Source organism: Amblyomma mixtum, chromosome 4 (genome assembly GCF_055824585.1).
Source record: "Amblyomma mixtum isolate Tamu chromosome 4, ASM5582458v1, whole genome shotgun sequence".
Classification (NCBI taxonomy): Eukaryota; Metazoa; Arthropoda; class Arachnida; order Ixodida; family Ixodidae; genus Amblyomma; species Amblyomma mixtum.
Genome location: NC_143015.1, coordinates 141,651,862 through 141,679,215, shown reverse-complemented (window position 1 = coordinate 141,679,215; position 27,354 = coordinate 141,651,862). Strand labels below are relative to the sequence as shown.

Below are 27,354 nucleotides of genomic sequence, written 5' to 3'. Positions count from 1 at the left end.
ACAGAAACAGAGGAAGGCACACACAGACGCTGGCTATCAAATGAATTTTATTTTCGGAGGCACTAACATTATGCAGTCAATGAAGAGGGCGGTACATCAAGAAGAAGCTCTGCGACCACCAGAATACCGAGTAGTAATGTCAATGGATAAAAGATGGGCTACGGATTATGAACAAGATAAAAGCGCAAAAAGCAGTGAGGTGTAAAGGGCCGTCACGGAAACAATTTTTAAAACGGGCCGTTAGTGATAAAACACTTAAACGTCAAATATCATGTGGCAGGTGACCACACTCAACGCATGCTCATCCACTCCCCGGAATGTTTTTTTTATTCCACCTCCATTGAATGCATAAATCACAGTTCGAAAGGATAACTGAGCATTGCTTCAGGCACTAGACACAAAATTGAAATATTTTACTCTGCAACTTATCCGTGGACGATTCACCGAATGTTGCTCTCAAATCTTTCTCCGGCCGGTCTTTCAGGATCAGATCGTCAACGTTGTACAACGTCCGCTACCTTTAGGTAGCTGCGTATGTGCAACCAGCAGTCATAGTTCAACATGTCCAGTTGCATGCTACTACTATTCTCAGAAGACGCAAAACTCGGTACCTGGCACACAACGCGGTGTCTGACGACTCCAACTAGCTTCATGTACTCGTCCAAACTGATGAGGCAAGGAAGCGTCAGAGCGCGTCTGATCATCCCCCTGGCTTCTACTTGGTCTACACCTGCTCGACTCTGAACGACCTCGACGAGCTTCGGGTGATGGGCGACAAGTTCCACGGAACGCGCACAGTACGCTCCGTGATCACCCATCACGAAGCACCCGGCCCGATTAACGAGGCTGGCGTTGCGCCTGGTTACGTCCTGCACGGTTTCCATCCCGTCGTCAAGCGGTTTGCTGTCGACGAGTTTCAGATAGAGGAGGGTGTAATTTTGCTCCAGTTTCGGTAAGAGGTAGGACAGAAAGAGCTTACAGAATGTGTCGTCAACCGTGCTGAGAACTAATTCGTGCAGGTACCGGCTTTTCAAGGCGGCGTCGGCCAGCATTTGACAGTCCGTGTAGTGCAAACACGGCAGTTCCAGCACGATTTTTCTGATGCCGACGCTCGCCGACAATGCTACAACCAAACGATTCACAGAGCGGCAGAGTTCCTTGTACATTTCCTCGCACGGTGTCTCCATGTCACTGGCAAGATAGAACTCGACGTTCTTGAGCACGGAAGAGCCCTTTACGTAAGCGGTCAATGCAGAAAAGATCAACGGCGAGAAATCATTGCAGTGGACGTAAAGGGAGGTCACGTGGCTGCAGGTAGCCAGTGTTTCGAACGCAGTGCTGAAGTGCTCAGCTTGGAAGAGGTGATCAGGACTGAGCGTGAGGGTGGTCACTTCGGGACATTCCGAAATAGTCTGCACAGTGGTGCGGCCCAGGTGGTAGTTCTGGATGAACACCTTTTGCGCTATGCCGTAGTTTCGTATCATAAGACATATTTCCCTCAGATGCCAGTCATCCGTAAGATACCGCACAGTAACGGTTTGTAGGGATGGGTTATTAGCGACAGCCTGGAAGAAGGCACGGCATTCATCTCGCGTAAGCCAGTGCAGGTCGATGGTCAGCTTCGCTAGGACGCGGTTCGAAGACAGTGCCTGGAGCCAGGGGCGGATTCTGTCAGTGCGGCTCATCCCAGCAAAACACTCAGCGCGAAGTGCCGTCGGCTTCGAATCGCCGCAAGACGCCATACATGGCGCGCTTAAAGTACGCAGGCTTTTGTTCTGGGCAACCACTTTAGAGAAGAGCACGTATTCTACTTCAACCGCTGCGCTCCAATCAGCGATTAGCTCTTCCAATGTGTTATTCTTGCAGATTGCTTCAATTATGGTCTTAAGCCCGGTTCGATTTCTGAAAGGAGGCGCTCGCAAAGTAAGCTTCCTTAGTGTCCCGCTTTCCTTGTCCAAGTATCCGGCGAACAGTTCCGAAGATCCGGTGGATGCACAACCAAAGACGCAGGCTCCCACAGCAAGTTCCGTGACGGTGTTATTCCTGGCCAAAGCCGCAATCAGGCGTGTGACTAGATGCGCGCTCATCTCCAAATTGGCCACGTCCAGAGTCGTGAGCGCGGTTCCTTCTCGTTCCAGCAGGCGAACAGGAAGAGTCGCTTCGGCTTCGAAAGGGCAGTAACCTTCCAGGAACACGAGCTCCTCAATGAAGTCCACAGACGTGACCAGGTCACCGAGGCACTGAATGGTGTCTGGTTTGTCACTGGGGATTCCAGATATGCTCAGCCTTTTCAGACTGCGCATCCTCGCCAAGGCTGTGAGCAGGAAATCGGCGTTCGCAATGCTGTAGTTTATCTCTACAGCCACGATGCAACTGTGCACCGTGAACAGATGGTACAGGAGCTTCAGTGCATCGCAGGGCCAGTCGTCGTCTGAACTGGAGCATGCGCACACGCGACGAGCTTCGGGAACCATGACAACGCTCACGTCCCCGAGACTGTCGCGCTCGTCTTCCATCAGGTGTAGGCCTGCATGCCACAGGATGTTGTTGAAGGCTGTCAGGCGCTGAAGCAGTTTGCAAAGCCGGCTCCTGTTTCGAGTGCATGGGATGCCAAGTACGAGGCTGGGGGTGCCGCTTGAAGGTCCAGCTGCCGGAACTTCCCGAGAGGCCGCCATGACGCAGGTCCGTACGCACCGTAAATTCTACGTAGCCTTCGGTTGATGGCCTTTTTATGTCGTTTTCAACCTGCACAAATGAAGACAATGCGTTGTAATGGGTTCACAACATGCCGACATGTTTTCAACTTCAAAATTATGCAGCCAGCGTGCACAAAGAAACAGCCATTCATCCCTGCTTTGTTGCACTCTTTTTTCATCATCATCAGCCTAAACACGCCCACTGCAGGACAGAGCTCCCATATCTATTCTATTAACCCTGCCCCTTGCCAGCCACGGCCTCATTCCCTTGGAGAAATAAACCAGCAAAACGACGAAGGAGAGAAAAGACGAGACACAGACTGCGACTAAAACAATCGACTCTGATTCAATGAAGTAAGTCCAGTTCCCAAGAAAACCAGCTGAGCATGAGCAGCACAACAAAAACATACACAATCAACAACAGCTGGCAGAAAATCGAGGCGCTAGTACTGCAGCGAAAGGAAACTTATTTTCTGCTGCATCAGAGATGTTCACCGCGCTGATACAATTGTCACCTTGCATGGTGACGTGATAAGCTTCGAGAATTTCGCGCTCCACCTTGCCCTTATCTATACCCAGGCGAAACAACGGGTAGCAGCCGCAATTCCGGCATTGGCAAGGCAGGTGTTCTCCGTCAGTGGAGTTCAGAGCTGTGGTGCTCCCACAGCCTATCAGGTAATGTCACGTTGTAGTGACGGCAGTCCAGCGGTCAGGAAGACACCAAGAAGTCTTGTAAACGAAGCTCTTTATTGGGGCTGACTTGCGCCCGCAAAGGAACTGAATCACTCGCCGGCGGCGTAAGCAACAAACGTGCTCGTCAGTCGTCGAACTATGAATGCCCGCTGCTCGTGGCATCGTTCAATTTAAAGCTGGCAAGGAAACTTCGAGATAACAGGTCGAGATGATCTAGAGTAATCTGGAAACACGTAGACGCAGCTCGGCATGGCTGTGATCAATCGAGATTAGTCCGGTCGCTTCTCGCGTCACGAACAAAAATGATAACACCCTTTCCTGCGGCCTTGCGCGAATGAACGGACACTACAATGATACGTGGCAAATATTGGCCTGTTTGGCAGATGTAAAGTTGTCCAGAAGTCAGGATGACCTTGTACACCACAGGTGTCACACATTTTATTTAACAGTTTTCATGCTGCGTCGTACACAGGTGGTCCGGTTCTGCCACGCGCAACACGAGAACAAAGGCTTGAAAGTTTGCGTGGCGCAGAAAAGATGACGTTAACGTCTTGCCTCACACAAACTTTTTTTTGATGCCGTGGGAGGCCCTGTGCATATAAGTCACTACCTTAATTTTTTTTTTCGTTTATTTCCTATTGAGTCAGCCATTTTGAAAGTTCGACTTTTCTGCAGCAAAGTTTGTCGCAGCGTTCGAAAGGACGTTGGAAAAATGACAGCTTCCAAACGCTCATCCTGATCATCAAAACTTTATGCTGTGTATGCTGCGGTGACAACCTTTTGCAGTGTATTGCGAAAGGAATTCATTGCAATTCCTCTTTTGACGACTCTTGACGACAGGCAGCAGAAGAAAACGGCAACCACAACTCCCCATTTCTAAGTAAAAAGCAACAACTATCGCCACGAGAAGTTAATTGAAGTTCTAAAAATCTTATCGAGTGGCTACTGCGCTGCTCGTGGGTAAAGCAAAATGGACGGGAAGAGGCAGACGCGACCCATCTATGCTTTGCGGGATTCCCGACAGGCCGCACAGCCATCGCTATGCACACGTTGAACACGGCGGTGGCGGAACCTCTCAGACAAGATATCTTTCATAGCTATCGCGGAGAAATGAAAACAGGGCACTGAAAGCGTTACAAACCGGGGACATGTAAGCTAAATTACCAAAGGCAAATTATCAAAATGTCAGTTAGCTAAATTAGCCTAAAGCTGTAAAAAGATGCTACTTATCGTTGTGCCACAATGTAGTATGCTGAAAAATGCGAGGACCGTGAACAGCGACCCTCCTCCACAAGTATAGGTGCCCTAAGGGCAGTGTGCAGACAAGGCATGATAACAAAGTTGGAAGTGCAGAGTGACAGCTTGCCGATATTTAGCTGTCAAACATTATGTCAAATATTAAGCCGTCTGCTGTGCTAATGTGTGCATATCGTTATCAGTGTGGGCGGTACAGCTTGAAAGGGGCGAAAGACAGAGGCTATGGTTTACGTGGTTTAACGCCCCAAATCGACAAATGGCTGTGAGGGACACCGTAGTGGAGGGCTCCGGACAATTTCGACCACTTGGCGTTCTTCAACTTGCACTGACAAGGCACAGTACACAGGTCTTTAGCATTTCGCCTCTACCAAAATGAGACCGCAGCGGACGAAACGAAAAAGTAGAAGACGACACAGGCGAGTCCTAGTATGTGTCGTCTTCTACTTTTTCGTTCCGTCTGTATTGCGCTGTACGACCCACAATTAAATATTACCTACTTGCCCCGTTGCCCATCCTTCATCAGTGTACTTATATCAGAAGTATATAACTAGGATGAGAAATGGTGGAAGCATTACACGACTGCGCTTACCACGGACGTTGTAGGCCTCGAAGACGAACAAAGAAAGGAGAAGGGGCACACTAACCTTGTCGTTGATTCGGTTCTCTTCCAGCAGTATATGCGGCCCTGGTACCCTGCTTCTTGCGGTCGAAAGCGGGTCCTTCTTGCCTCGGCTTCCTCGGTACAGGCGCGGAAAGTACCGAATGCTCTCAAACCTCACCCACCGCGAGCCGCCACTGCAATAAGTGCCCACTTGTCACGAGCGGCACTGTTCAACCCTGCGAAGAAGGTTCCAGCCAACGTTGTTTCCGCAGCATCACCGGTTATCGCGAAGGGTTAATGCACGCGTCACGAACACGTCACGGGCAGCAAGGAATGATTGCAAAGCTGCCGGCAGGTACGATTTGTCAGCGTCAGCTTAGCTTTCCGATTTGTTTCGTTGGTTTGCCTATCCTGTCGAAATTATGTTTTCTTTTTTCAATCGGACTTCATTCCGACACAGCGAAAACGCAGAAGTACATGCTTTACCAGAGTCATGCATTAATTTTCCTCGCTGGACTTATCTTGCTGTAAATCTTTTTTTTTTTCTTTTTTGACGAAAGGCGCAGCTAACGGCCTGAGCAGACGCCATCTTCGTCGTGTTCCGAATCTTGCTTCCCCCTATCTTGTGGAAACTCTGATACCGAGCTGTCGAAACCTATAGCTGTCTTAGTGGGGACAAACAAAAACAAAAATAAGTCATCCCACGCGAAACGCTGGCTGCAACTACTGCACAAATGCCTTCCCATAGAGTCTCACATACCCTATACTATTTTCATTGCGCCCCGCCGCGGTGGCTCAGTGGTTATGGCGCTCGGCTGCTGGCCCGAAAGACGCGGGTTCGATCCCGGCCGCGGCGGCTGAATTTTGATGAAGGCGAAATTCTAGAGGCCCGTGTACTGTGCGATGTCAGTGCACGTTAAAGAACCCCCGGTGGTCGAAATTTCCGGAGCCCTTCACTACGGCGTTTCTCATAGCCTGAGTTGCTTTGGGACGTTAAACCCCAATAAACCAAACCAAACTATTTTCATTTGGGGCCTATTACTTCTTAACCTGCTTCATACCCATCTTCTTACAGGCTCACCTGCGTAACATGCGTAACCTGTCCTCCAATAAACGTTGCAATGCATGCAGTGTACTACACTGCACAGAGTCATGTGTACATAGCGTGTGCTTTTCAAAGGCAAGGGTGCTCTTCAATGATAACCAGGTGAACTTGCACCTGCAATGTTATCGATGAGAGCTACGCCATTAAGGCACAAAAGTGGATGAAAATCTTCAACGCAAATGATGCACAGAAGGAACTAAACAAGGCTCAAAAAGAGTGGTAACCAGTGTGATATTGGCACTAAGATGTTAGGTGAGCGATACGCAATGGCCAAGCGACACTGTAGGAACGCGCTTTGCTTCGTCATGCCGTCCATTGCAGGAAACGAAGGAGGATGCACCGACAAAAAGAAAAAGTTGGAACTGAAGCAAAGTTGACATTTGGGCTGCTGGTACGGGCACATCTTGAGGCTTTGAAGCTTCAGCTGGGAAATAGGCAAGGATTTCCCTCTTGTGTTGTGTGATGTCACATATGACGTAACTGACTCACTGGAAAGCATCTCGCTTAGTGGACAGGACACAGTTCCGTGGCAAGTAAGAATATAATGACGTCATATGCACTCTACCAGAGAAGTCAAATAAAGAATAATATTATATTCCCCAACAACCTGCTTAGGATAGAGCACCAGAGACCCCCTTACCAAATAAAGCCTCCTAAATGGCCGAGAACCCGCCGAGAAGACATCTGCATCCATTTATGCTGGTGGGTTCGCACAGATGGCACTTCGGCTACTCCCACCTGCAGAACGGACCGTAGGCTCCGAGGCTTTAGGACCTCCTGTGGTGCAGGCTTGAGGGGGTTCCGAAAGCTGCAACCCCACACGAAGTGCCGAGAGCCAGGCCGGGGGGGGTTCGATCCTACCTATTTTACCTCTAGGTATCCAGCGACGCCCATAATAGGTGTTTGCCACCACTACATATAGATGGCGCCTAGTGTGCCTCGATACTGGCCCATCGAGGTACCCTAATGCAGCGCATGGTCAGGAAGGGCCGCCCAGTGTCCTCTGGAGGTAACCAAGCACAGATCCACTATTGGAACCTTTTCAAGGTTTGACCTCCTTTTAAGGCTTATCACCAAGCCAGGAGTTATCTGTATCCATTAAAAAAAAACGGTGAGTTCCCGGCGGTACGGGAGTCAAACCAAGCAACTCCCGCATGCGAGGCGGATGCTCTACGACAAGGCCACCTATCGGTGCCTTGCTTCTTGGTAGACCAACAAGAAGCATCAAATCTTCTTCTTAGTTGTAAATGAGCGTTACAAAAGAATGCAATATCGTAACACCACGCCAGCTGAAATGAAACGAACTGAAATCTTTTTCACCCACAAAAAAACTCGTACCCTAGCGGTGACTGACGGAACTGTTCACGCCATTTCTCATCGTTTGAATCACAGTAAAGCAGTTTATCCACCACAAGCACATAACACCGTGCACCTAAACGATTTCCTCGCCCTGACAGCAAAGGACTGTAATCGCCTTCCTGCCAACGCAATTGATCTTGCGCATCCACCACTCTGCAATGCATTCATTAAAACAACTCTTTGAAGAACAACTGCTATAACCACCCCTCATGTAACACCCACGGGGGAATTTGGGGTATAAAGAAATAAAACAACTACATAATGTTTCTAAATGAAAGCTGTGTCGCTTCCGGAAATAACTCGTCGATGGAGAATGGTGACGACCAATGACTAGCCGCGCATTGGCACCGATTTCCGGATTAATCCGCGCTGCTTCTGTACCCGGCATGGTACCCGCCATAGGCGCTGTCAGACTCTGCGAATGCAAGAGCGTGGCTGCTGTTCCCGCGCAATTATCCCCTTTGTCCCCGCATTAGGTTCCTGTCGCCGATTGATAGAACGATTCTCTATTGAGAGGGAATAATAGAGGGTTTTTACCGGTGATCTCGCCCCACCTCTGTCTGGAAAAGCCGGTTTGTTTGTCCTCATATGTTTGGCCGCTCTCTGCTGTGGTCCCCTAGCGGCAACGAGACGCTGACGTGACGCGGAAGAAAAGCTGCCTTGTGTTAAGCTTTTAGGATTAAATGGAGGGAAGGGGTGGGTATTGCAAGCTAAATAGTACAGTGTACTATAGTTCGATACAACTCAAGAACGCAGTGGACCCCCTTCATTCAATGGCGTCGGTGGATTCTCATGACCCTGCTAGCGTGACCATGCAGGTTGCGGCGCAACATAGGAGAGAGGGGTATCTCCGATTATAGAAGGATCATCCGATCATCTACCACTCCCTGCATTGTCACCCTAGCAAGGTCATGAGAATCGGCCGACGCCATTGGCTGGAATGGGGTCGTTTGATGGGGAATATCCGCTGCTTTCTTAAGTTATTTATACCCGGAGTGGATTCTAAGAGAAGGCAAGCATGGCAGCGGCAGCAGAAAGTTAGGTGGGCGGATGAGATACAGTCTTCGAGATACAGCGAGAAATTTGCGGAGATAGTGGTCGCAGCTGGCAAGGGACAGGGTTATTGGAGAGATATGGGAGAAGCCTTTGCCCTGTACGGGGCGTTGTGAGGCTGATGATAGTGATGAAGTACTATTAGTTCACTATGCCCATAGCTTACCCTGGTTGCCGGAAGACATAAACAGGATGGCGCCAGCATAAGCTTTCCCCCTCCTTCTAACCGGCGGGTCGGGGTCATTATCGGATTTTCAGGAAAACCGGGTGACCCCGCTAATGTGACATGCGACGCGATCACCATGTTGCTGCGCGCCGCAGTTTCCTGCATAGCCTGGCCCTTCAAATGACGTCACATGAATAGGGCTATTCGTGACAGAAAAACAAAATGTCGCTTCCATATAGGTCTTCTGCTGTGCATGCCATTTAAGGCGTATTAGTATTAGCACGTGCAATGTAGGTCTCTTGGTGTTCCCCACTTCTGCTTGGCCATATTTTTGCCTGCAGTAGGTGATAAATAACGTAATAATAATAACACATTTTCATGCTTTCCGGTCAAACACCTCCCAGTCGACATGTGTTTCGGTTAAGAAAAGCTTTTCTGTGAAAAAGAAAAAAAATTGCAAGGGGTTAAAAAATCGTGCGGGGCTTTTTAGACGGGTTTCAGAAATCTGGAAGTCAGCTACCTTGCCTTGTATAGCAACAAACCCTTCAGCGGCGCGACGCAGCTCGTACTGAAGGCAGAATTTGGATGCCGACATCCATAGACCTTTCCACGACCCTCAAAGCGACTGGATTTTGAGCTGTGTGAAGAACATGGGGGAGCTTAATCGTCAACTATCTCCCACTCTACAAACTGTTATCGATAAGCTAAACTAGGTCATTCGCAAGCTAAAGTCAATAAGATAAATTAGTAGGTCGTGAAGGCGGTTTTCTGTGACTCCTAAAGTCTATAGACAAGCGTCAGGCCGTGACGTCACGGAGATGCGGCGGCGCTGTAGTCAGCAGTGACTTTCGTTGTGTAGGCAAAAGCGGGTACCATGTGCCTTGGGTATGCCATGTTGAGCGTTTTTGAAAGCATTTTGCAATATTCCAATATTCCGGCAAGCTGTGGTGTGGGTGCTTGCACCGCAATGCTGAAGAAAGGCAGCGGCACACATTTCCACAAGTTTATCGCATTTAGATATGGGTCAAAGCGATGCGAAGCCTCGCTTTGGCCCATCGCTTTGGCCCAAAAGTTCGGCGACGGATCGGCTGCGCGGCTAGTATTGCATTTCTGCATCGAAATATGATAGTTTGCGTCTCTTAATCCGCATCATAGCATAGTGGGCGAGTTGATATTGCATCTTTAAGGAACGAAACAGCGCAACTAAAACGAAGGACCAAGAAAAAGAGAGTGCGTGTTCGTGTCTCTCTTTTTCTTGGTCCTTCGTTTTAGTTGCGCTGTTTCGTTCCTTAATCCGCATGTTTGCTCTTCAGTCGCGAGGCGAACAGTGCAAGAATCAACGTCTGCAGTTTGTTCGCGTTCTGTCGGGCTCTCATTATGAGAAGTCAGGACTCGACACTCCATATGGGTGTGACCGTAAATTCAACGCAGGGGACTGGCAGCTGCTGCTGCCAGTCGCCTTCAGCATTCATCGGGCCACTAAGCGCGACGTTTGAAGCAGCACTGTAGTCCGGTAGTAGGAATATAACGCGCGTAGTTTTTTCTCTATTTTCGCTTCCACGAGCTTCAACTTGTACGTTTTTTCACCACCTATCCAAGAAAACGATTAAATGTCGCTAAGGTATCGGCAAAATCATGCAGTGTTATTTCCCATTTTACCTGAATTTTACAATTACTGGTCAATCAGAACCTGGCGAAAACCGCAAATACCAGACCAAAAACCAGTTATTAAGCAGAATAAGGCCTGCAATCAGAATGGCTTAAAATATTTAGCGCTGCAGAGCAAACGTAACTTCGTTCTAGCTCGAGGTAAACTTCTATCCATTCGCCTGTGCACCTCTCTTAAAGCCAAGCGAATAAAAAAGCATTTTTTCAGACATTACCAGTGAAGATCGCATTTTCATGACTCATTTAAAGTAACTGCATGGCTTCAGTGTCCAGTAGTGTTCGGCGTTCTCCACAGTGAAGTGGCTGCAGGAGAGCAGGCAGGCACATCACAAAGGTTCATCACGGGAAAAAGCTGCCTCCCGTCGTCCTTCTTCATGCACTTAGCGATCGGGTATGCTGTATCGCCTCAGATGTTGAGACTGCAGACCTGTATACCTCGAGCTTTCTCGGTTTCATTTCATCAGCCAACCTAGTCGACCGCCGTAGCCGCGCCGTTGGTGCCAAGCACAGGAGCGCAGAAGGAAGCCTATGCAGCGCTTCGCCAGATAATTCCGGCTGGCGAACAGGTTGAAAAAGTGCTGAACTGCTCTCTGGTCACCAACAGAAATGTTTCTAACCACAAGCGACGCGCACGCTTTTAAATATGCACGCAGGCGAGTTGGTTTCGGAGGCAGCATCGCTTGGCGCGGGGTAGCATGCTACGTTTTTGCCTACACCCCGCGTCGCTGCCGTCCGCAGCGCCACCTTTGTTTACAAACATTACGCTTGTCTATAGGGCGCTGCATCTAATTTCTGCCCCTAAAATAGTTCAAGCCGCCATGGTAGAGTTCTAGCTTTGTACGGTGGCTAATCCAGATTTCTCCAACCCTTACATGGCAGCTGTCGTCTTATCACCACGAATGCTTTTCTTGGAAAAGCGGCTCCCTTTCCAACGCTTTGTGGGGTACCCTGTTTAAGGATGCAAGCACCCCTTACCCCGAACGGGCAATCCTATCACCTGTCAAACCAAGTCACTTCTTTCCCTGAATCAGCTTTCTCAGGAAGAAGTATGCAAAAAAAAATGCAAAAAAAAATGCAAAAAAAAAACAAACTCAAAGGAGCCCTTGCAGCCAATGGCATCGACCGATTCTTTTCCTTGACCCACCTATTTGGACCTGCTAGCGTGAAATCGCAGGGAGGGGCACACGGAAGGGGGATAACGACGGTTTAACCGGATTAACTACGGGGTCTTGAAAATCGACCACCGGTATGTGCCCCTTCCTTCTTCAGTTGTATCTCACTATAGGGGTTTGTCTGTGACATGCTTCGCCAGCAAAAACTGTGAGTCACCCACTGATAACACTGGCGAAAGCCGCCGAGGCGTGGCTACAAAACCGGGTGGGTCTTCGAAGCCAGGCCACTTCCACGTCAACTGTCTGATAGTTGTGTCCACTGTCCAGAAGCCAGCGCTCTGTTATCAACGGAACACGTGCGGCGACTGCTTAAGCCATGCCAGTTCCCGCCATGTCTTCAACCCCTCCGGCCGAAGATGCCGCTGTCTATTCCGTGCCTCCCTGTCGAGTCGTGTGGGTGCCGATCAGCCACATAGACCTAACGCAACTGGACTCCAGCACGCTGGCAAGGGACACTGCATTGAGCGGTTACGTCGCCTGGTGCCACAGCGTAGAGTGGTACACGGGCCGTCGCATGCCCCGGCGAAAGTTTTCCTGGGTGCCGACGTCGGGTGCTGTCGTCGAAGACGTGTCGGCGCATCGCCAGGGATGCTCCTGTGTCACTGCACGAGACGAACCATCGTCCGAACAAGCTCCTGGAGGGCTCCCGGAATGCTCTGCCTCGACTGAAGACGATGTCTCGTCAGCGCCACGTGGAAGCGACTCCAGGAAGAACGACGGTCAGGGTACGTGCGAAGAAACATCACGGGATGCTTCCACAGCTGCTCCTGCTGCTGCATTTTGACCCCTCCTTTAGCGGCAACTGCCCGCACTGTGGTGCGGTGTCTTCGGACACCTATCACATGGTGTGGGCCTGCCCCTCCAACCCGGCCATTCCCCCTATCCCCAACCCAACCCGGGAGGACTGGGAGGCGACCCTGCTCGGTTGCCACGACTTACAGGCCCAACAAGCCTTAGTCGGACGCGCCCTGGCGGCGGCTACCGCCACTGGGGTCCCAAACTAGGGACCTCCACCTAGTGTTTGTAAGGATCGGTCCCTTACGGGCCGATCCAAACACCTCCTGTTCTGAATAAATGTTTTCACCACCACCACCACCTACTGCCGGCGATGGTGCTGACTCATGATGTCACTCTGTGTGTACTATTAAGTCGCAGTAAATGTCAACTTGACTGGCGTCCTCTGGTGTACGAGTTTCAATGGCTTCAACATTATTTGCCCGGACTCTCTCTACAGCGATTGCTGCATGCGGTACTGAGCCGGAGTTGCTTCCAGCGTCGTAGCGATAATTGAAATAATGAATTGAAATGACTCCGAGACGTGTCTAATCTGTGGTTCAAAGCGGTGGTGACGTATACTGCAAGCTGCTACGGCAGTCGACAGAGTGCGGTAGGTCAGCTGTTAATTGATTCAACGACATTTCACTGAGTTGGTTAGATGCAGCAGGCTATCAGTTCTGACTATTGGAGCCCATTTCCAAGCAGCGTAGCGGGGCCCTTGACGCATCCGTGGAAGTCAGAACTTTCGGAGGGAAAAGGACGGGAGTTCCTCGCACCGTCAAGAGTAGCATTTACAGAGCGCAAGAAACACAGACAATTAGATCCAGACATGTACACAACACAAGCGCTCTCTGCCTCGAGACCATGTTTTTAACGCGCAACATTAGAAGACCCAGGCGAAAAACACAACCGAACATTTTTTGTCTTTACAACAAATTTTCTGCATGTTTTTGCTCATGAACTTGCAGCTACATCTGTTTCTGTGCTTATTATAGAAAAGTAGTGCACAACTACAGACTACTGAAAATCACTACAGAAATCACTACAATTCTATAGTCGGATATAACTTAAGAAGCAGCGGTTTTTCCCGGTAAAAGGAACCCCAACTAGGTAATGGCGTCGGCTATTTGTCATGACCCTACTGTGAGACAAGGCAGGGAGTGGTAGATGAAAAGGGATAATCCCTTCCCTCTAGGATGGGGATAGGCCGCTCCCTGCATTGCGACGGCACAGGTTGGAAGGGGGTCCTCTTACGGGAAAAAGCCGTTGCGTTTGAGTTGTATGCGACTATACAAAACAAAAACACAGCGTTGTGACAAAACGACAAAATATTTCGTCTTTTTTCGTATTTCCGACATGGTTCTGTCGTTTTCTTCGCCTGGGCACCTATGGGGCCAAAATGCATCGCCGGCCAAAAAATTCGCCCATTTGCTGAAGGGAGCACTTCCGGTGAAGTAATCGCATTTCCAACTTGTAATGAAATTAGGTATCCCTGTGATTTTTTTTTGTGCCCAGTGGACATGAATCACAGTCGCCTCGCCCTGTTTTCTGCTCTGCTTAACATTAAGAGATTTGGAACTCTGTCGCGCCACACAGCAACGTACAGAGGCAAACCCCTTCGGACTCAACTTTTGACAAGGTCTGCACACTGCACGCGGATTCCTTATTAATGATGCTGAGAAAAATTTGGAGGCCGCTTAACTTTCGCCTTTAAGTTTGGAACGCGACAGTTCGGCGCGACGACAGTTTGAGAAAACGAAAGTTGTTTTTTTTTTTTGGATAAAATAAATAACACAGTAACACTCTCACTTGTATTTGTGGACACCCGAACTGTGCGCAATATGATTTTTTTTTATCAGTAGCCCTCGATTATAGGTCGTCGGTTCGAATCGCTGCCGTGAGCTAGGCTCGTAACTAGTAAGTTTATGCTGCACGAAACGCTGAATCGTGTGCCAACATCCGGAACATTCTGCGGCAGATGGTTGGTATGATACAATTTTTTCCGTCGTGCGGTGCCAACAACTACGACGGCTTTTCGAACGAACGAGCTATACAAGGTGTGACGTAATAAATATAAACAGCGACGATGCCGGAGCAGACAGGGCACTGCTCATAAATCTTATGGCACATTGACAAAACTGATGATGTATTGTCCGTACGCCATCAGTATCACTGGAATCATTGTGTGTAACATTCGATCCCGGCCGCGGCGGTTGAATTTCGATGGAGGCGAAATTCTAGACCCTCCGTGTGTCGTGCAATGTCAGTTCACGTTAAAAACGCCCAGGTGGCCGAAATTTCCGGAGCCCTCCACTACGGCGTCCCTGATAGCCTCAGCCGCTTTGGGGCGTTAAAGCCTCCATAAACCATAAACTAATTAACACGAGTTCACTGCTCTCCGCTTGGCCGCCAGGTGCTCTTCAAAGACAGCGACAGGAGGCTTAGCCACATCGTCATCATCACCAGCAGGTTTCTGCGAGAAGGAAGGGAAGAGACCTCGTCGAACGCCGAAGCTATAAAAGTAAGAACGCGAGGGGTGGTGGTCGTCAGTATACAAACGTTCGTACTTGACGCTACGAGTTCTCCTCTGGTAGTTCTTCGGGAACGCCGTCCGCCCATAGACGCCTGATATCCTGTGCCAGGAAGCCGTCCACTAGACCTTGATCAATGACTCCAAGATATGAAGGATTCCCAGTCAGCGCTCAGTGGTGAGTACATTACACTTTTGATATGTGGAGTGCTTTAAAAAGCGTTTTCCTTTCAAATACTCCGTTTAATACTGCAGATATGCGTTGCATTCTATGTTTCAAGGAGCTTCACGAGTTCCCCTTCATGCGGGGTTGCATCACGAGTTCCCCTTCATGCGGGGTTGCATGAACAAACCGCGTGACGCGCGTTTTTGCAGTGTTCGACTCGACGAAGTAGGCCGCCGCGGTGGCTTAGTGGTCATGGTGCTCGGCCACTAACCCGAGAAACACGGCTTTGATTTCGGCCGTGGCGTTCTCGTTTCGATATGGAGTCGAAATGCTCGAGGCGCATGTAGTACTGTGCGATGTTCCGCCGCCCTGCACTACGGTGCCCCTCATGCCTTGAGTTGCTTAGGGACGTAAAACCCTACAAAGCAAGAAAACCTAAACGATACATAGGCCGCGTCTCCATGACTGTGCCAGAGAGGGCAGGTCCTAGTACTACGTGGCCACGTGGCAATGTCTAGCGTCACACAGGAACGTTTACCTTGCTTGATGCACCGAAGCAAGACATGGAGTGCGCCTCCGTGGTTCCGCCACACCCGGACGCCTAGTGTTATCGAGCCCTACGAATCAGACGCGTATCTAGCGTCGCATAAAATCTGAGCTTCGAGACAACGAAGCATACATATGCCGCGTCTCCATGACTGTGCCAGAGAGGGCAGGTCCTAGTACGTGGCCACGTGGCAATGTCTAGCGTCACACAGGAACGTTTACCTTGCTCGATGCACCGAAGCAAGACATGGAGTGCGCCTCCGTGGTTCCGCCACACCCGGACGCCTTGTGTTATCGAGCCCTACGAATCAGACGCGTATCTAGCGTCGCATAAGATCTGAGCTTCGAGACGACGAAGCGACGCTTAGGCCTTGGTTCCGTCAAACACAGACGCTCCACCTTGAGAAGCTTGGTTTAGTTTGATTTATGGGGTATAGCGTTCCGAGCGACTCAGGCTATGAGGGACGCCGTAGTGAAGGGCTCCGGAAATTTCGACCACCTGGGGTTCTTTAACGTGCGCTGACATCGCACAGTACACGGGCCATTGTGAGAAGCCTTATGAACAAGCCGCGTCTGGCGTCACATTGTGTGTGCTAGTTGCTCAAGGTGACGAAGTCGGGCCTAGAGTGCGTCTCAGTAATTAGGAGAGTAGAAAGTTGGGCTAGTCGGTTGATACGCATACTGAAAAAATTGCTCAGAAAAACGGCGACAAAGCGCTCGTCCTTGTCTTCTCTTTGCTTTGTCCTCGTTTTTCTGCGCAATTTTTTTAGTACTCAGTAATTAGGCCGCGTCTTCAGGGCCACACGTACTCTGGAGTCTCTTGCGTTGCATAGAATTTTCTGTTGCTGGGCGCACCGCACCTTATCAGCCCTGGCGTCTCTCGATCCATATCGTGTTAAATAATTCAGTGAGCACTTTGGCTCTCTAAAGTGCTGCAAGGCGAAAGCGTTTCCTGGCGCACTGTTTGTTTTTATTTACTTTTTGTTTTTCATATTTTTTTATTTTTGCTCCTTTTCTTTGTATTGATTTTATTTTTATTTTCATATCTTATGTTTGTTTTGTTTTAATTTTTGTTTATTTCCTTATTTTTATTTTTTATTTCCCCGTTTCTTGACTATTCCTTTTATTTTATTTATGAAACCCATGCATTCACAAGATGCGCCTTTATTCAAGCTCGAACCTTGAGCCTTCTTGGCGGAGTGGTAGCGTCTCGTCTTCAAATGCCATAGGCCCTGGTTAAGCAGTGACGCCGAAAAACGAACAAATCTTCCGACGCGTCTGTCGACACGGCGGCCGACGCGTCTGCTAACGACAGTATGAGTCATTGAAGACGTTCGCCTTAATATGACGAAGCGACGCTTCAAACACACATCCCTGATTCTGCCACGACGGGTCCCCGAGTTAACGACTCCTGTAGTAACTGGGAGCCCTTCTGGTGTAGCTGAATTTTTTTTTATCGTGTTCGACGCGATGAAGCAAGACGGCGTCTCAGTGAATTTTCCCTGACGGGCGCACCGCAGAACAGTGCCCTAACAGGCCCTCGCGTCTCTCCAGCTCCATAGGCTATTCAACCGTGTTCAACATGACAAATCCAGCGCGTTTCTGACTGCGTCTCGCCGCGTTCGTCGTTTATCGGCGCCCTTCTCAAGAGCTGCCAGTCTGGCGCCTCGTGCAATTTTCAGATGCGTTGCATAAGATGAATTGCCACTTCAAACGCGCCTTCTTCACTGTTCTACGACGGGTGCTCCGTGTTGCTGAGCCCTATTTGAAACGCCTTTCTGGCACCACAGAAATTTATGTAGTGTTCGATACGGCAAAGCCACTCTTATACGCGTCTCCCTGATTGTGCCACGAAGGGTATGCATATTACGAAGGTCAATTTTAACCGACGCGTGCTCCATGTTACGGAACCCTATTACGCGAGAGCGTATACAGCTCGTTCGGTCGAAAAGCCGTTGGCGTCATTTTAGTCGTAGTGGTAGTTGCAGCTGTCGTAGTGGCCACAGTTCAGTCGTAGTCGTGGTCTTAGTCGTAGTGGTAGTTGCAGCAAAATTGCCAACGATTACGTAACTTTCTAATGCGAAATTTGGGCGCAGCACATCAGCTGTTACAGCTTTTCGATAGACTGAGGCAAACAATTCGAGCAAGAGATGTGAGTACAATTACAGACTTATTTTTCACACATATTCTTTCCTCAAGAAACACTCCACGAATAGTTCTTCATTGTCATGAAGGAAGCTGTGATTAGAAATTAGAAATTAAAAAAACAATAGACAGTAAGGCAAGAACTAAATTTGGTTTGGAAAACGTTTATTGTCAGCACTGAGCCCTAGTGGGCATTATACTAGGTGGCTTCGAGCCCATGGCTCTTGGCGACCTTGTGAGCCCACTCAGTGGCCCGGACTTGCGTCAACGGGTCTGAGCTGGCCAGTATAGCCTCCCACCGCTCTAGAGAAGGGACTGGTAGTAGGTCCGCCGGTGGCGGCGCCTTTTTGCAGCTCTATAAAATGTGGTCATATCCGGCTATCTCGCCGCATTGTTTGCAAGTAGCGTTGTATTGTGTTGGATACATGTGTGCTAGTCTCGACGGGCTAAAGAAGGCTCGCGTCTGGAGCCGACGCCACGTTACCTCCTGGCTTTTGTCGAGCTTTTTGTCTGGTGGCGGATAGATCCTCCTTTCCAGTTTAAACTGATTGGTGTATTCGTGAAATGATATGAATGCATCTCTCGTGAAATTTGGGGACTCAACCCGGCTCACTGCTCGGCTGACATAACCTCGAGCTATACTGTGAGCCAACTCGTTTCCCCTGTTCCCCGAGTGTGCCGGCACCCATATTAGTTCCACCTCTCTTTGGTCCCAGTCTTTATGTCTTAATATTCGTTCTGCCTCCTGGGAGATCATACCCCGCGCAAAATTGTTGATAGCCACCATGGAGTCGCTAATTATGGTGACTGCTTTGGTGCTGGCCATTGCCATGGCGATAGCCGCCTCCTCCGCTGTCCCTGAGTTAGAAAACATCAAAAATTGGAAGTAAAAAGGGAAACAAATTACAATATCAAAAGTAAATAAAAACAAAAAGTGCGCCAGCAAAGGCTTTCGCCTTGCAGCACTTAGAGACCCAAAGTGCCCCCTGAATTTTAACCGCGCCGATTTCTATCTCCGCCTCCGCACAGGCAGTGTGTGAACGGCCGAACACCTGCACCGTTATCGTGGTGCTCCCAGTGCATTGTGCGCCAACTGCGACAGCCATGACGTCAAACCAAGCGCAACCTAAAGCTTTTCGCTTCTATATCCAGGCTTAACCAGAGCTAAGCCACTGCCAATTTTATTGCGAGAGCAATACTAGTTGCACTTTCACGCCATTGCCGCGGCCGGTGACAACCATCATGCCGCGGCCGGTGGCCACCATCGCGCCGCGGCGGTGACCACCATTGACCTTCATTTGACCTTGATTGCATTACATTGGATTAGATTAGATTGCATTGGATTGGACTGGATTGGATTCGATTAGATTAGATTTGATTAGAATAGATTACATTGGATTGGATTGTAGTGGAATGAATTGGATTGGATTGCATTGGAGTGGAGTGGATTCAATAGGATTGGAATGGAATGGATTGCATTGGACGGGATTGGATTGGAGCGGAGTGGAATGGATTGGTTTAGATTGGATTGCATTGGATGGGATGGGATTGGAGTCGAATGAATTGGATTGGATTGGAATGGATTGTATGGGATTGGTTTGGTTTGGATTGCAATGGATTGCATTGGATTGCATTGGATGGGATTGGATTGCAGTGGATTGCAGTGGATTGCATTGGATGGGATTGGATTGCAGTGGAGTGGAATCAATTGCATTGGATGTGATTGGATTTGTTTGGATTGCATTGTATTGGAGTTGATTGAATTGGATTGGAATGGAATGCATTGGATTGCATTGCATTGGATTGAATTGGATTGCATTGTATAACCGATGCATCACCACAAGTCTAACCACAAGCACCACCACCAGCTACACTACGAGCTGTACCATGGCGTACGTACGGATATTGCTTTCGCAATTACCGGGCTTAACCAAGCTAAGCCACAGATTTTTTTTTTTTGCGAAAGCAATACAACTTGCACTTTCACGCCTTTGCCGTGCCGCGGCCGGTGACCACCATCGTTCCACGGCGGTGACCACCATTGACCTTCATTTGACCTTGACTGCATTAGATTGGATTAGATTAGATTACATTGGATTGGATTGGGTTGGAATTTTTTATTGAATGTAAGACGGCGAAGCGAGGCATTAAGCCGAAAGCCTTTAATGGCTCAATCCTCCGTCCGTTCGGCGTTACATCCAGCGCCTGAGGTCACTCATCGACGAGCGCAGCTGACGTCATCAAACGGATGACGGATGTCCACCGAGATATGTGAGAAATACAAATTTCCTTTCCTCAAACACAATCTGCTTTTTCTTCATTATGGCCCCCCTTCCTTCTTTCATTCCAACTTCCTCACTGTACGGTGCAGTTCAGGTGTCCACCGAGGTGACAAATAATTACTGTTCCATTTTCTTTCCTCAAAAACGTTGCTTTCAAAGGTGTTTTCATCCTCCTCCGTGCAGACTTTCCCAAAGAACCAGCCAGACACACTATTTTCTGGATACCGGGACACACTGGAATCGAGGGCAACCAGAGGGCCGACGAAGTAGCTCGCGAGCACACGATCCGAGCGCTTAAACACGTGGCCCATGAGGAGTTCTCCCGGGTAGTCCCGGAGTATTCGGAGATATTGAATTATTACAGAGGAATGAGGGCAAAGTATCCTCCCCCACAAAACCTTTTAAATCAACAAGAAGCCGTATGCTGGCGGCAACTGCAAACGGGAACCTTTGCGAACTTACATATATTAAGTAAAATGTACCCGGATCAGTACAGGGACATATGCCCATGGTGTGGGGCCAAACCCACCCTATATTATATCACGTGGGAATGCAAAAGAAACGAGGCTTTCCATAGAATACAAAATCCGAGTGCGGAACAGTGTGAGAGTTTACTTTCCAGCGGCAACCCGGTTCTCCAGAGAGAACTGGTCATCCATGCCCAGCGAGCAGCCAAACTCAGCGGTGCCCCGGAATAGGGGCGCCGACCTCTGTCGACCGTAATAACTTGCAAAATAGAGCAAATAAAGTTTATTCTATCCTATCCTCTCCTACGTTCTACTTCTAAAGGCGAAGCTTAAGCGTCGTTAATTAGCATTAAACGAGTATTTAGTCACTGCTAAGTATTTAGTCATTAGTCAGTAAATAGCCATTATTTAGTAATTAGTACTTAATTATGTGGGACGTCATCCAGTGGTGACGTCACCAGTGCCACTGAAGCAAAGGTGCGGAAAACGCTTTCGCCTCTACGCATTTTAGACAGTCAATGTGCCCGCTGAATTTTTTTACGCGTGTTTTCGCGATTGTGGCGCACAGGTTCGCCGCCGTGAGGAAACCTAATGAAATGGGTGCGTCTCTCGCGCAACACGGAATTTCTGTTATCTACAGCGAAGTGAGACGTAGACCACGCTTTCTTGACTGATCTGCACCCCGCGTCCTATGGCGCTGTTCGGTGCAGGCCAGACGCCGGTACGAAATTGCACAAAACGTTTTCTCGCAATCACATGCGTCTAGGCGAGACTCTTTATCCGTATGGCTTTTCATTGGTGTTGGTATCTCTTACCGTGCGCGCCTTGTGAAGCGCAGTACGTGCTCTCTGGTGTTTGGCGTGTCAGCCCAACGCCGCTACCCAAGCTGCTGGATGCTGCGAGGGAAACTCATCCCTCTGATATCTTTTATTGTAAGTGCACTACTAATTCTCAAACGGGTAATTTTTGCTTTCCCTCCTGTGGTTAGGTGGAAATTGTGCGTGCCTCGCAATTTTTCTTTTCTTTTAACGTCATTCTACTGTGCTGGCGTCAGAGTGGAGGGCCGTGACTTTGTTTCTACTAAGAACCATTCTGTCATTTGTTTGCTGAGATCTCAGTGTAAATTCTCTGACTAAATGTTTTCTTTGACTAAATGTTTTCTTTTTTTTTTCAAATGAGCAGGACACCATAACTCTAGTCGTGTTTCGCTATTAAGGCGAAAGCCTTTCATGGCTCGTGCTCGCGGTGTCCGTCCTTGCGCTGGAATCGTGCCAGCTGTGGCCTCACCGTGCAGCGGCGCAAACTCTCCCATACTTTCCTTTCCTGAAATTCATTTTCTTCACTATACGGCCCCTCTTTTTCTCTCTTCTTTTTCTCTCTTCTTTCACTCCCACTTTCTCCCTTATTGTATGGTGCGGTTCGGGTGTCCATCGCGACGGTTGGTAGGCAGCGGCTCATACGGCCGCATCAACAACACAACAGCGCGATTCAGGCGTCCGGTGACCCAGACAGCCAGTTTGCACACTTCCTTTGCTTAAAAAATTCAGGGGACACTTTGGCTCTCTAAAGTGCTGCAAGGCGAAAGAGTTTCCTGGCCACTGTTTGTTTTTATTTACTTTTTATTTTTCATATTTTGTTTTTATTTATTTTTTTGCTCCTTTTATTAATTTTATTGTTTTTTATTTTTATTTTCACATCTTATTTTTATTTTGTTTTCATTTTTGTTTATTTTCTTATTTTTATTTTTTATTTTCCTTTTCTTGACTTTACTCCTTTTACTTTATTTACGAAGCCCATGCATTCACTAGATGCGCCTTTATTCATGCTGGAACCGTGAGCCTTCGTCGCGGAGTGGTAGCGTCTCCGCTTCAAATGCCAAAGGCCCTGATTCGATTCTCACACTCGGCGCAGTTTCGTTTTAAGCAGTGACGCCGAAAGGCGGACAAATCTGCCGACACGGCTGCCGACACGGCTGCCGACGCGTCTGTCGACACGGCTGCCGACGCGTCTGCTAACGACAGTATGAGGCATTAAAGGCTTTCGCCTTAAAATGATCGGAGTGTAAAACGCCAACGCCAGTGAACACAATGAACGCCGAACGGGCAACGGCGACGGTGACGCCGCGAAACGGGCGCCAAAGAGCTGCGCTCTAAAACACCACAATCAAAAAAGCGACCGCAGTCGCCAGAGACTTTATTAATAAAATCCGCACATCCGGGAAGTCCGCCACGCGCCGTGTGGTTCGGGGAAGCGGCGGTGGGTTGAGCACAAGGCTTTCGCCAAGCGCACTTTAGGATTTTCAAAGTGTCTTCGGTCATTTTTTTCCCTTTGTGTCTTGAAATGGTCACAAGTCCAGGATTCGGGGGCATCCAGTTTAATTGTGAGAGCACTGTGACATACTCGACGATGTCGTGCATGACATCGTCGAGGCAACACAGACATGTTGATCAAATTCAAATTCTTTATTTACATTTAAAAGTACACAAAGATGTGTCCAACACTGTCTGGACCATTTGAATCTTCGAAGAAGTGAGTCGATCATACGCTCGAAAGTGGCCGGATCATTGCATAGACCTAACGGCATTACTTTAAACTGGTGCGGACCGTCGGGAGCAATGAAGGCCGTTTTTTCATGGTCGATGTCGTCCAAAGCGATTTCCCTATAGCCGGAACGACGGTCGATAGATGAGAAATAGTTGGCTCCATGAAAGCAGTCAAGGATATTGTTTGTACGGGGTAATGGATAGACGTCTTTAGTGGTAATCGATCCAAAAGTGCAAAGTACCATCTTTCTTTTTAACTAGGACCACAGGGGATGCCCTCTGATTTGAGGAGGGCCCAATAATGTCCTTGACTAGCATCTTAACTTCCTTTGTCGTCTAGCCGTGTCTTGAGAACGGGCTTGCCGTCACGTACAATTAGATGTGAGGTGCTGGGGAATCATCGCCATGTTGGTCTGGGAGCTTCAGCGTGCCGCGTCTACCATGGTAGACAGCCTTGTGTTCCCGGTCAGCACCGCCGGGCTGTGCCCAGCCCGCCTGACTGGAACTGACCTCGCCGTTCGCCCCAACCTCGTCCTCCGCCCTAAACACAATACCCGACGAACTGATCCCGCCGACCAGACCCTACGCGACCCGACCGATCAGAGACACGTGCGCACACAGCCCCCTGCCCATGACGTCTGGTGCGCCCATGAACCTTGGCCGTCGGCTCAAGGTGACCTGTAGCCCGGAAGCTTCCAGGACCAGCGCTCATCGATCGTCATCTGCTCATCTCTTTGATCGTGGCGGCAAGCCCTGCACTTTCTTCTCTTATGCGTTCATCCACCCTGTCACGCCCATCGTCACGTCCTCTATTTCATCGCCACTGCCGTTCTCCTAGTTCGCGCGATCGGGACGATCACTCGGTAGCCCCGGGTAGTGTCACGGACTAGAACACGACAGAGTGCCCAGTGGCGCGGCGTGGAGCGCCCGCACTCGACCCGCCGCCATTAGATCAATCCTCGCCATGTGCCATGTAGTCCTGTCGTCCTCGGGCTTGCCGTCACGTAACAATATTATTTTAACCTGTCAGATTTGCAAAACACACAGTCACAAACATTCTGGAAAATTTTATGATGGCACATACCAATTCATCCTCCTATTTTATACCCGCCGCGGTGGCTCAGTGGTTCCGGCGCTCGGCTGATCGCACGAAAGACGCGGGTTCGATCCCGGCCGCGGAGGCTGAATTTCGATTGAGGCGAAATTCTACAGGCTCGTGTACTGTGCGATGTAGGTGCACGTTAAAGAACCCTAGGTGGTCGTTAATTCCGGAGCCCTTCACTGATGTTCTGTCTGTCTTCTCTTGCATCAGCAGGAGGCCTTGGCGGTGGGGCCCTCGGTGCAGATGCAGAGGGCGCACGGGTCGGCAGTCCACCTGCGGCTTCGTCACGTGGGTGTTACAAAGGAAGCTGTGGCCCGCTTTCTCGGCACCCAGGCAGCGGTGGCAGTCCGACCACGCCATCAGGTGAGGAGGTCTGCGAACAGCTCGGCCGTTCCCAGGCCTACTTGAGTCACGTGACTAGGGGGAGCGGGTATGGAATTTTCCTTACCAAGTGCTCTTGATTCGCCGAAGAAAGCTTGACATCACTGATCGCCGGAGTAATATGTTTCGGTGTTTTCTATGTCAATCTGTAATGTCCAGGCTAAAGTGCGATTTCAACGAAAGTAATTCACTACAATGCACTTGCGGGCTATTTATTATTCAATTTTAGTGCGTTAGCCTATTTGCCGCATTCAGTGGTGTTAACAGCTTGTGCAAGGATGGTTTTTTTTATTTGATTCTGCATTGTGGTTGAAGATAATTAAAGCGGAGTACTGCGTGCGAATAAATCCTTTATACCAGACATAAACCTCGCCTTTCGGTTAGCATAGCCCCTTGCACGGCGTAGAGCGGTGGGAAGGAGAAAGAAGTGGTGTTAATGTTCTTTGTTATTTCACTTCAAATATTCTTTTGTCGTTTTTCATGAATACATTTTTCAAAATTCACGTTTGGCTCCGATATTTTGTCGTAATCCTATGAAACTTTCCTTATGTATACCACTATACCTTGGCCAATCCCCCCACGTGGGTATGTGCCATTATAAAGAGGTGAAGAAGAAGAAGAAGAGGGCAGACATGAAGCGACGTGCTTAACTCTTGAAGTGTCCGTATTCTGTGCAATGCAGCGCACATTCAGGAATCCCAAGTTGTCGGAATTCTTCTGGAGCGCTCCGCAACAGCCTACGCATAGCCAATGGGTCCCTTCGGGGTGGCATACACAGAAATGAAAAAATAAAATAACAGATGACTGCCTGGCCAAATCGAAGAACGCAATTAACATAATTTTCTGATGCCATAAGACACTTTCTTTTGCCTTCGTCTATAAACATTTAGTATAAATATAAATTTTTGTAACAGAAGTTTAAGTAGTTATTAGACAAAATTAAGGCATAACTACTGACTACAGAAAAGTACTCCCCAAAAAACTGCAGCACTACTGAAAAATACTACAAAGCAACCGTAAAACTCTATTTACGAAAAAACGACTTGAAGGAATTGGTGAGCGCTAAAAACCACGGAAAAAGGACTAACACACAGGAGGAAGCGCTTCCGTGGTTCTTAGCGCTCACCAATTCCTTCAAGTATGTATTTCCAACTAGCCCCAGTAGTAGCTCTTTTGAAAAAACGACAAAACATTTTGTCGTATTTTTCACACGATGCTCTAGTTTTTTTTTCCGACTGGGTAGCTTGGGTACACGCGCGTTGGTTAGCACCTACAGTATAAACCCTCTGACATATATCAAGCACTACGGTTTGGTTCCTGTTAGCAGCTACACCGGACACCAACATTCATCGCGCTACCATATCAATGCTCGTGTACTCCACATTTAAATGCTTGGGGAGAGGTCGAAGCCCACCGTCCCTCTGAAATCAACGTATTAAATCTCTGGTATAGAGCGACCTCATACCAAAAGCCAAACAGTATAGTCTATTATCTATTAAACTGGCAAGTCTAAGAAACGTTTGAAGCAGGTTTTTATGCTGGCATAACTATAACATTATCAATGCAATGTGACAAAACCATGGAATCCGTAGAATGAATTTCATTTTTCAATGTTAATTTACCGATGCTACCTTCTTGCAAGCAAATCTGGGAACTTTAATATTTTTGAACGTAATTATTTTCACAGTCGGTTAAAATTCTTATTAAGTGTCCATCGCTGTGACAATGCTGCACATAAAGAGCGAAAATTATATCATCTTTTTAAAACCTTGTGGTTGATGCGCAAAGCAGATTCAATACGTAGTCAGCTATTCCCTACGTAGTACTTTTTAAAAAAGCACGAAACATGGAGAAACGTAGAAGAAATAACACATATTCTTGACGTGGGAAATAATAAAGTTGGACGGTAGTATGCCCTTGAAGTGTGTACCTTTGTGTGCGTATGACCCGGCGTCAAATGTTTATTTAACACGACCTCGGTGAGGGAGTGGCCTTTCTTTGCATCCGCTGTTCAGTGCTTCAATATGAACTCTGTAACCCTTCATACTGCGTTCAGAATTAGGTCGTATATATCTATTCCAGCCTGCGCGGTATGACCCCAGTGAAATTAAATTTCTTTACTAATATCGTTTCGGTTTCACACGCATCTGTTTGAAATATTCTGTTCCCAATCTGGTTACTGGCTTGCTACAAGTAAAATTAGGTATGTTTGTGTTGTTGGGAACAAGTTGCCCTAAATAACTCTTCGTTTCAAGTACAGACCCATGATCGTAAACATCGGTGTGCATGCGTGTTCTTCTTCGCAGGCCGCATCGGCGTTTTGGATGTGCAGGCATTTTCAAGTCGCCTGATCTGCCCCAATACGCTACGCTGGCTTCGAAGGGGGTAAGTGTGTGGACGTCACTAGCCTGGAAGGCTAACTTAGTTGCCTTAAAGGCAACAAGAGAGATAAACAGGGGAGGAGTTTGAATTCCAGCCGAGTAATCTGACAATGAAATCCAGAGGGGCGGCACTTCATGGGTTGCTTTGGTGCCTTTAATTCCGGACAGTGGAATGAGGGTTAAACCCCTATATTCATCGACCCCCGCTAGGTGTCCGGGTCTGTTAGGCATCTTAGGAGATTGTCCTTGATTAAACAACTCATC

At 48.6% G+C, this 27,354-nt stretch overlaps 2 protein-coding genes across 5 annotated transcripts in view; one reads left to right on the top strand and one right to left on the bottom strand.

Moving 5' to 3' along the window:
* Positions 1-316: 316 nt before the first annotated feature.
* LOC149348507 (uncharacterized) lies at positions 317-15,929 on the bottom strand. The gene is made up of 3 exons (XM_089588130.1): positions 15,782-15,929; positions 5,291-5,483; positions 317-2,745 (listed from the first exon to the last, which is right to left on the bottom strand). Exon 3 carries the CDS (start codon positions 2,673-2,675, stop codon positions 495-497), a length of 2,181 nt encoding a protein of 726 aa, XP_089444256.1. The 5' UTR covers positions 2,676-2,745; positions 5,291-5,483; positions 15,782-15,929; the 3' UTR covers positions 317-494.
* Positions 15,021-27,354, top strand: part of LOC149348506 (uncharacterized) — a 20,158-nt gene continuing 7,824 nt past the window's right edge. For 3 of the 4 annotated variants that reach the window (XM_089588134.1, XM_089588135.1, XM_089588133.1), the window contains exons 1-3: positions 15,021-15,255; positions 24,539-24,691; positions 27,016-27,094. In XM_089588134.1, coding sequence (XP_089444260.1) covers positions 15,228-15,255; positions 24,539-24,691; positions 27,016-27,094 — 260 coding nt within the window. In that variant the 5' untranslated portion in view covers positions 15,021-15,227. The remainder of the gene's footprint in view (positions 15,256-24,538; positions 24,692-27,015; positions 27,095-27,354) is intronic. The other variant, XM_089588136.1, reaches the window with a different exon arrangement.

Excerpts from the sequence above, each read along its gene's own strand:
- LOC149348507 (XM_089588130.1), bottom strand. The coding sequence starts at position 2,675 with ATGGCGGCCTCTCGGGAAGTTCCGGCAGCTGGACCTTCAAGCGGCACC.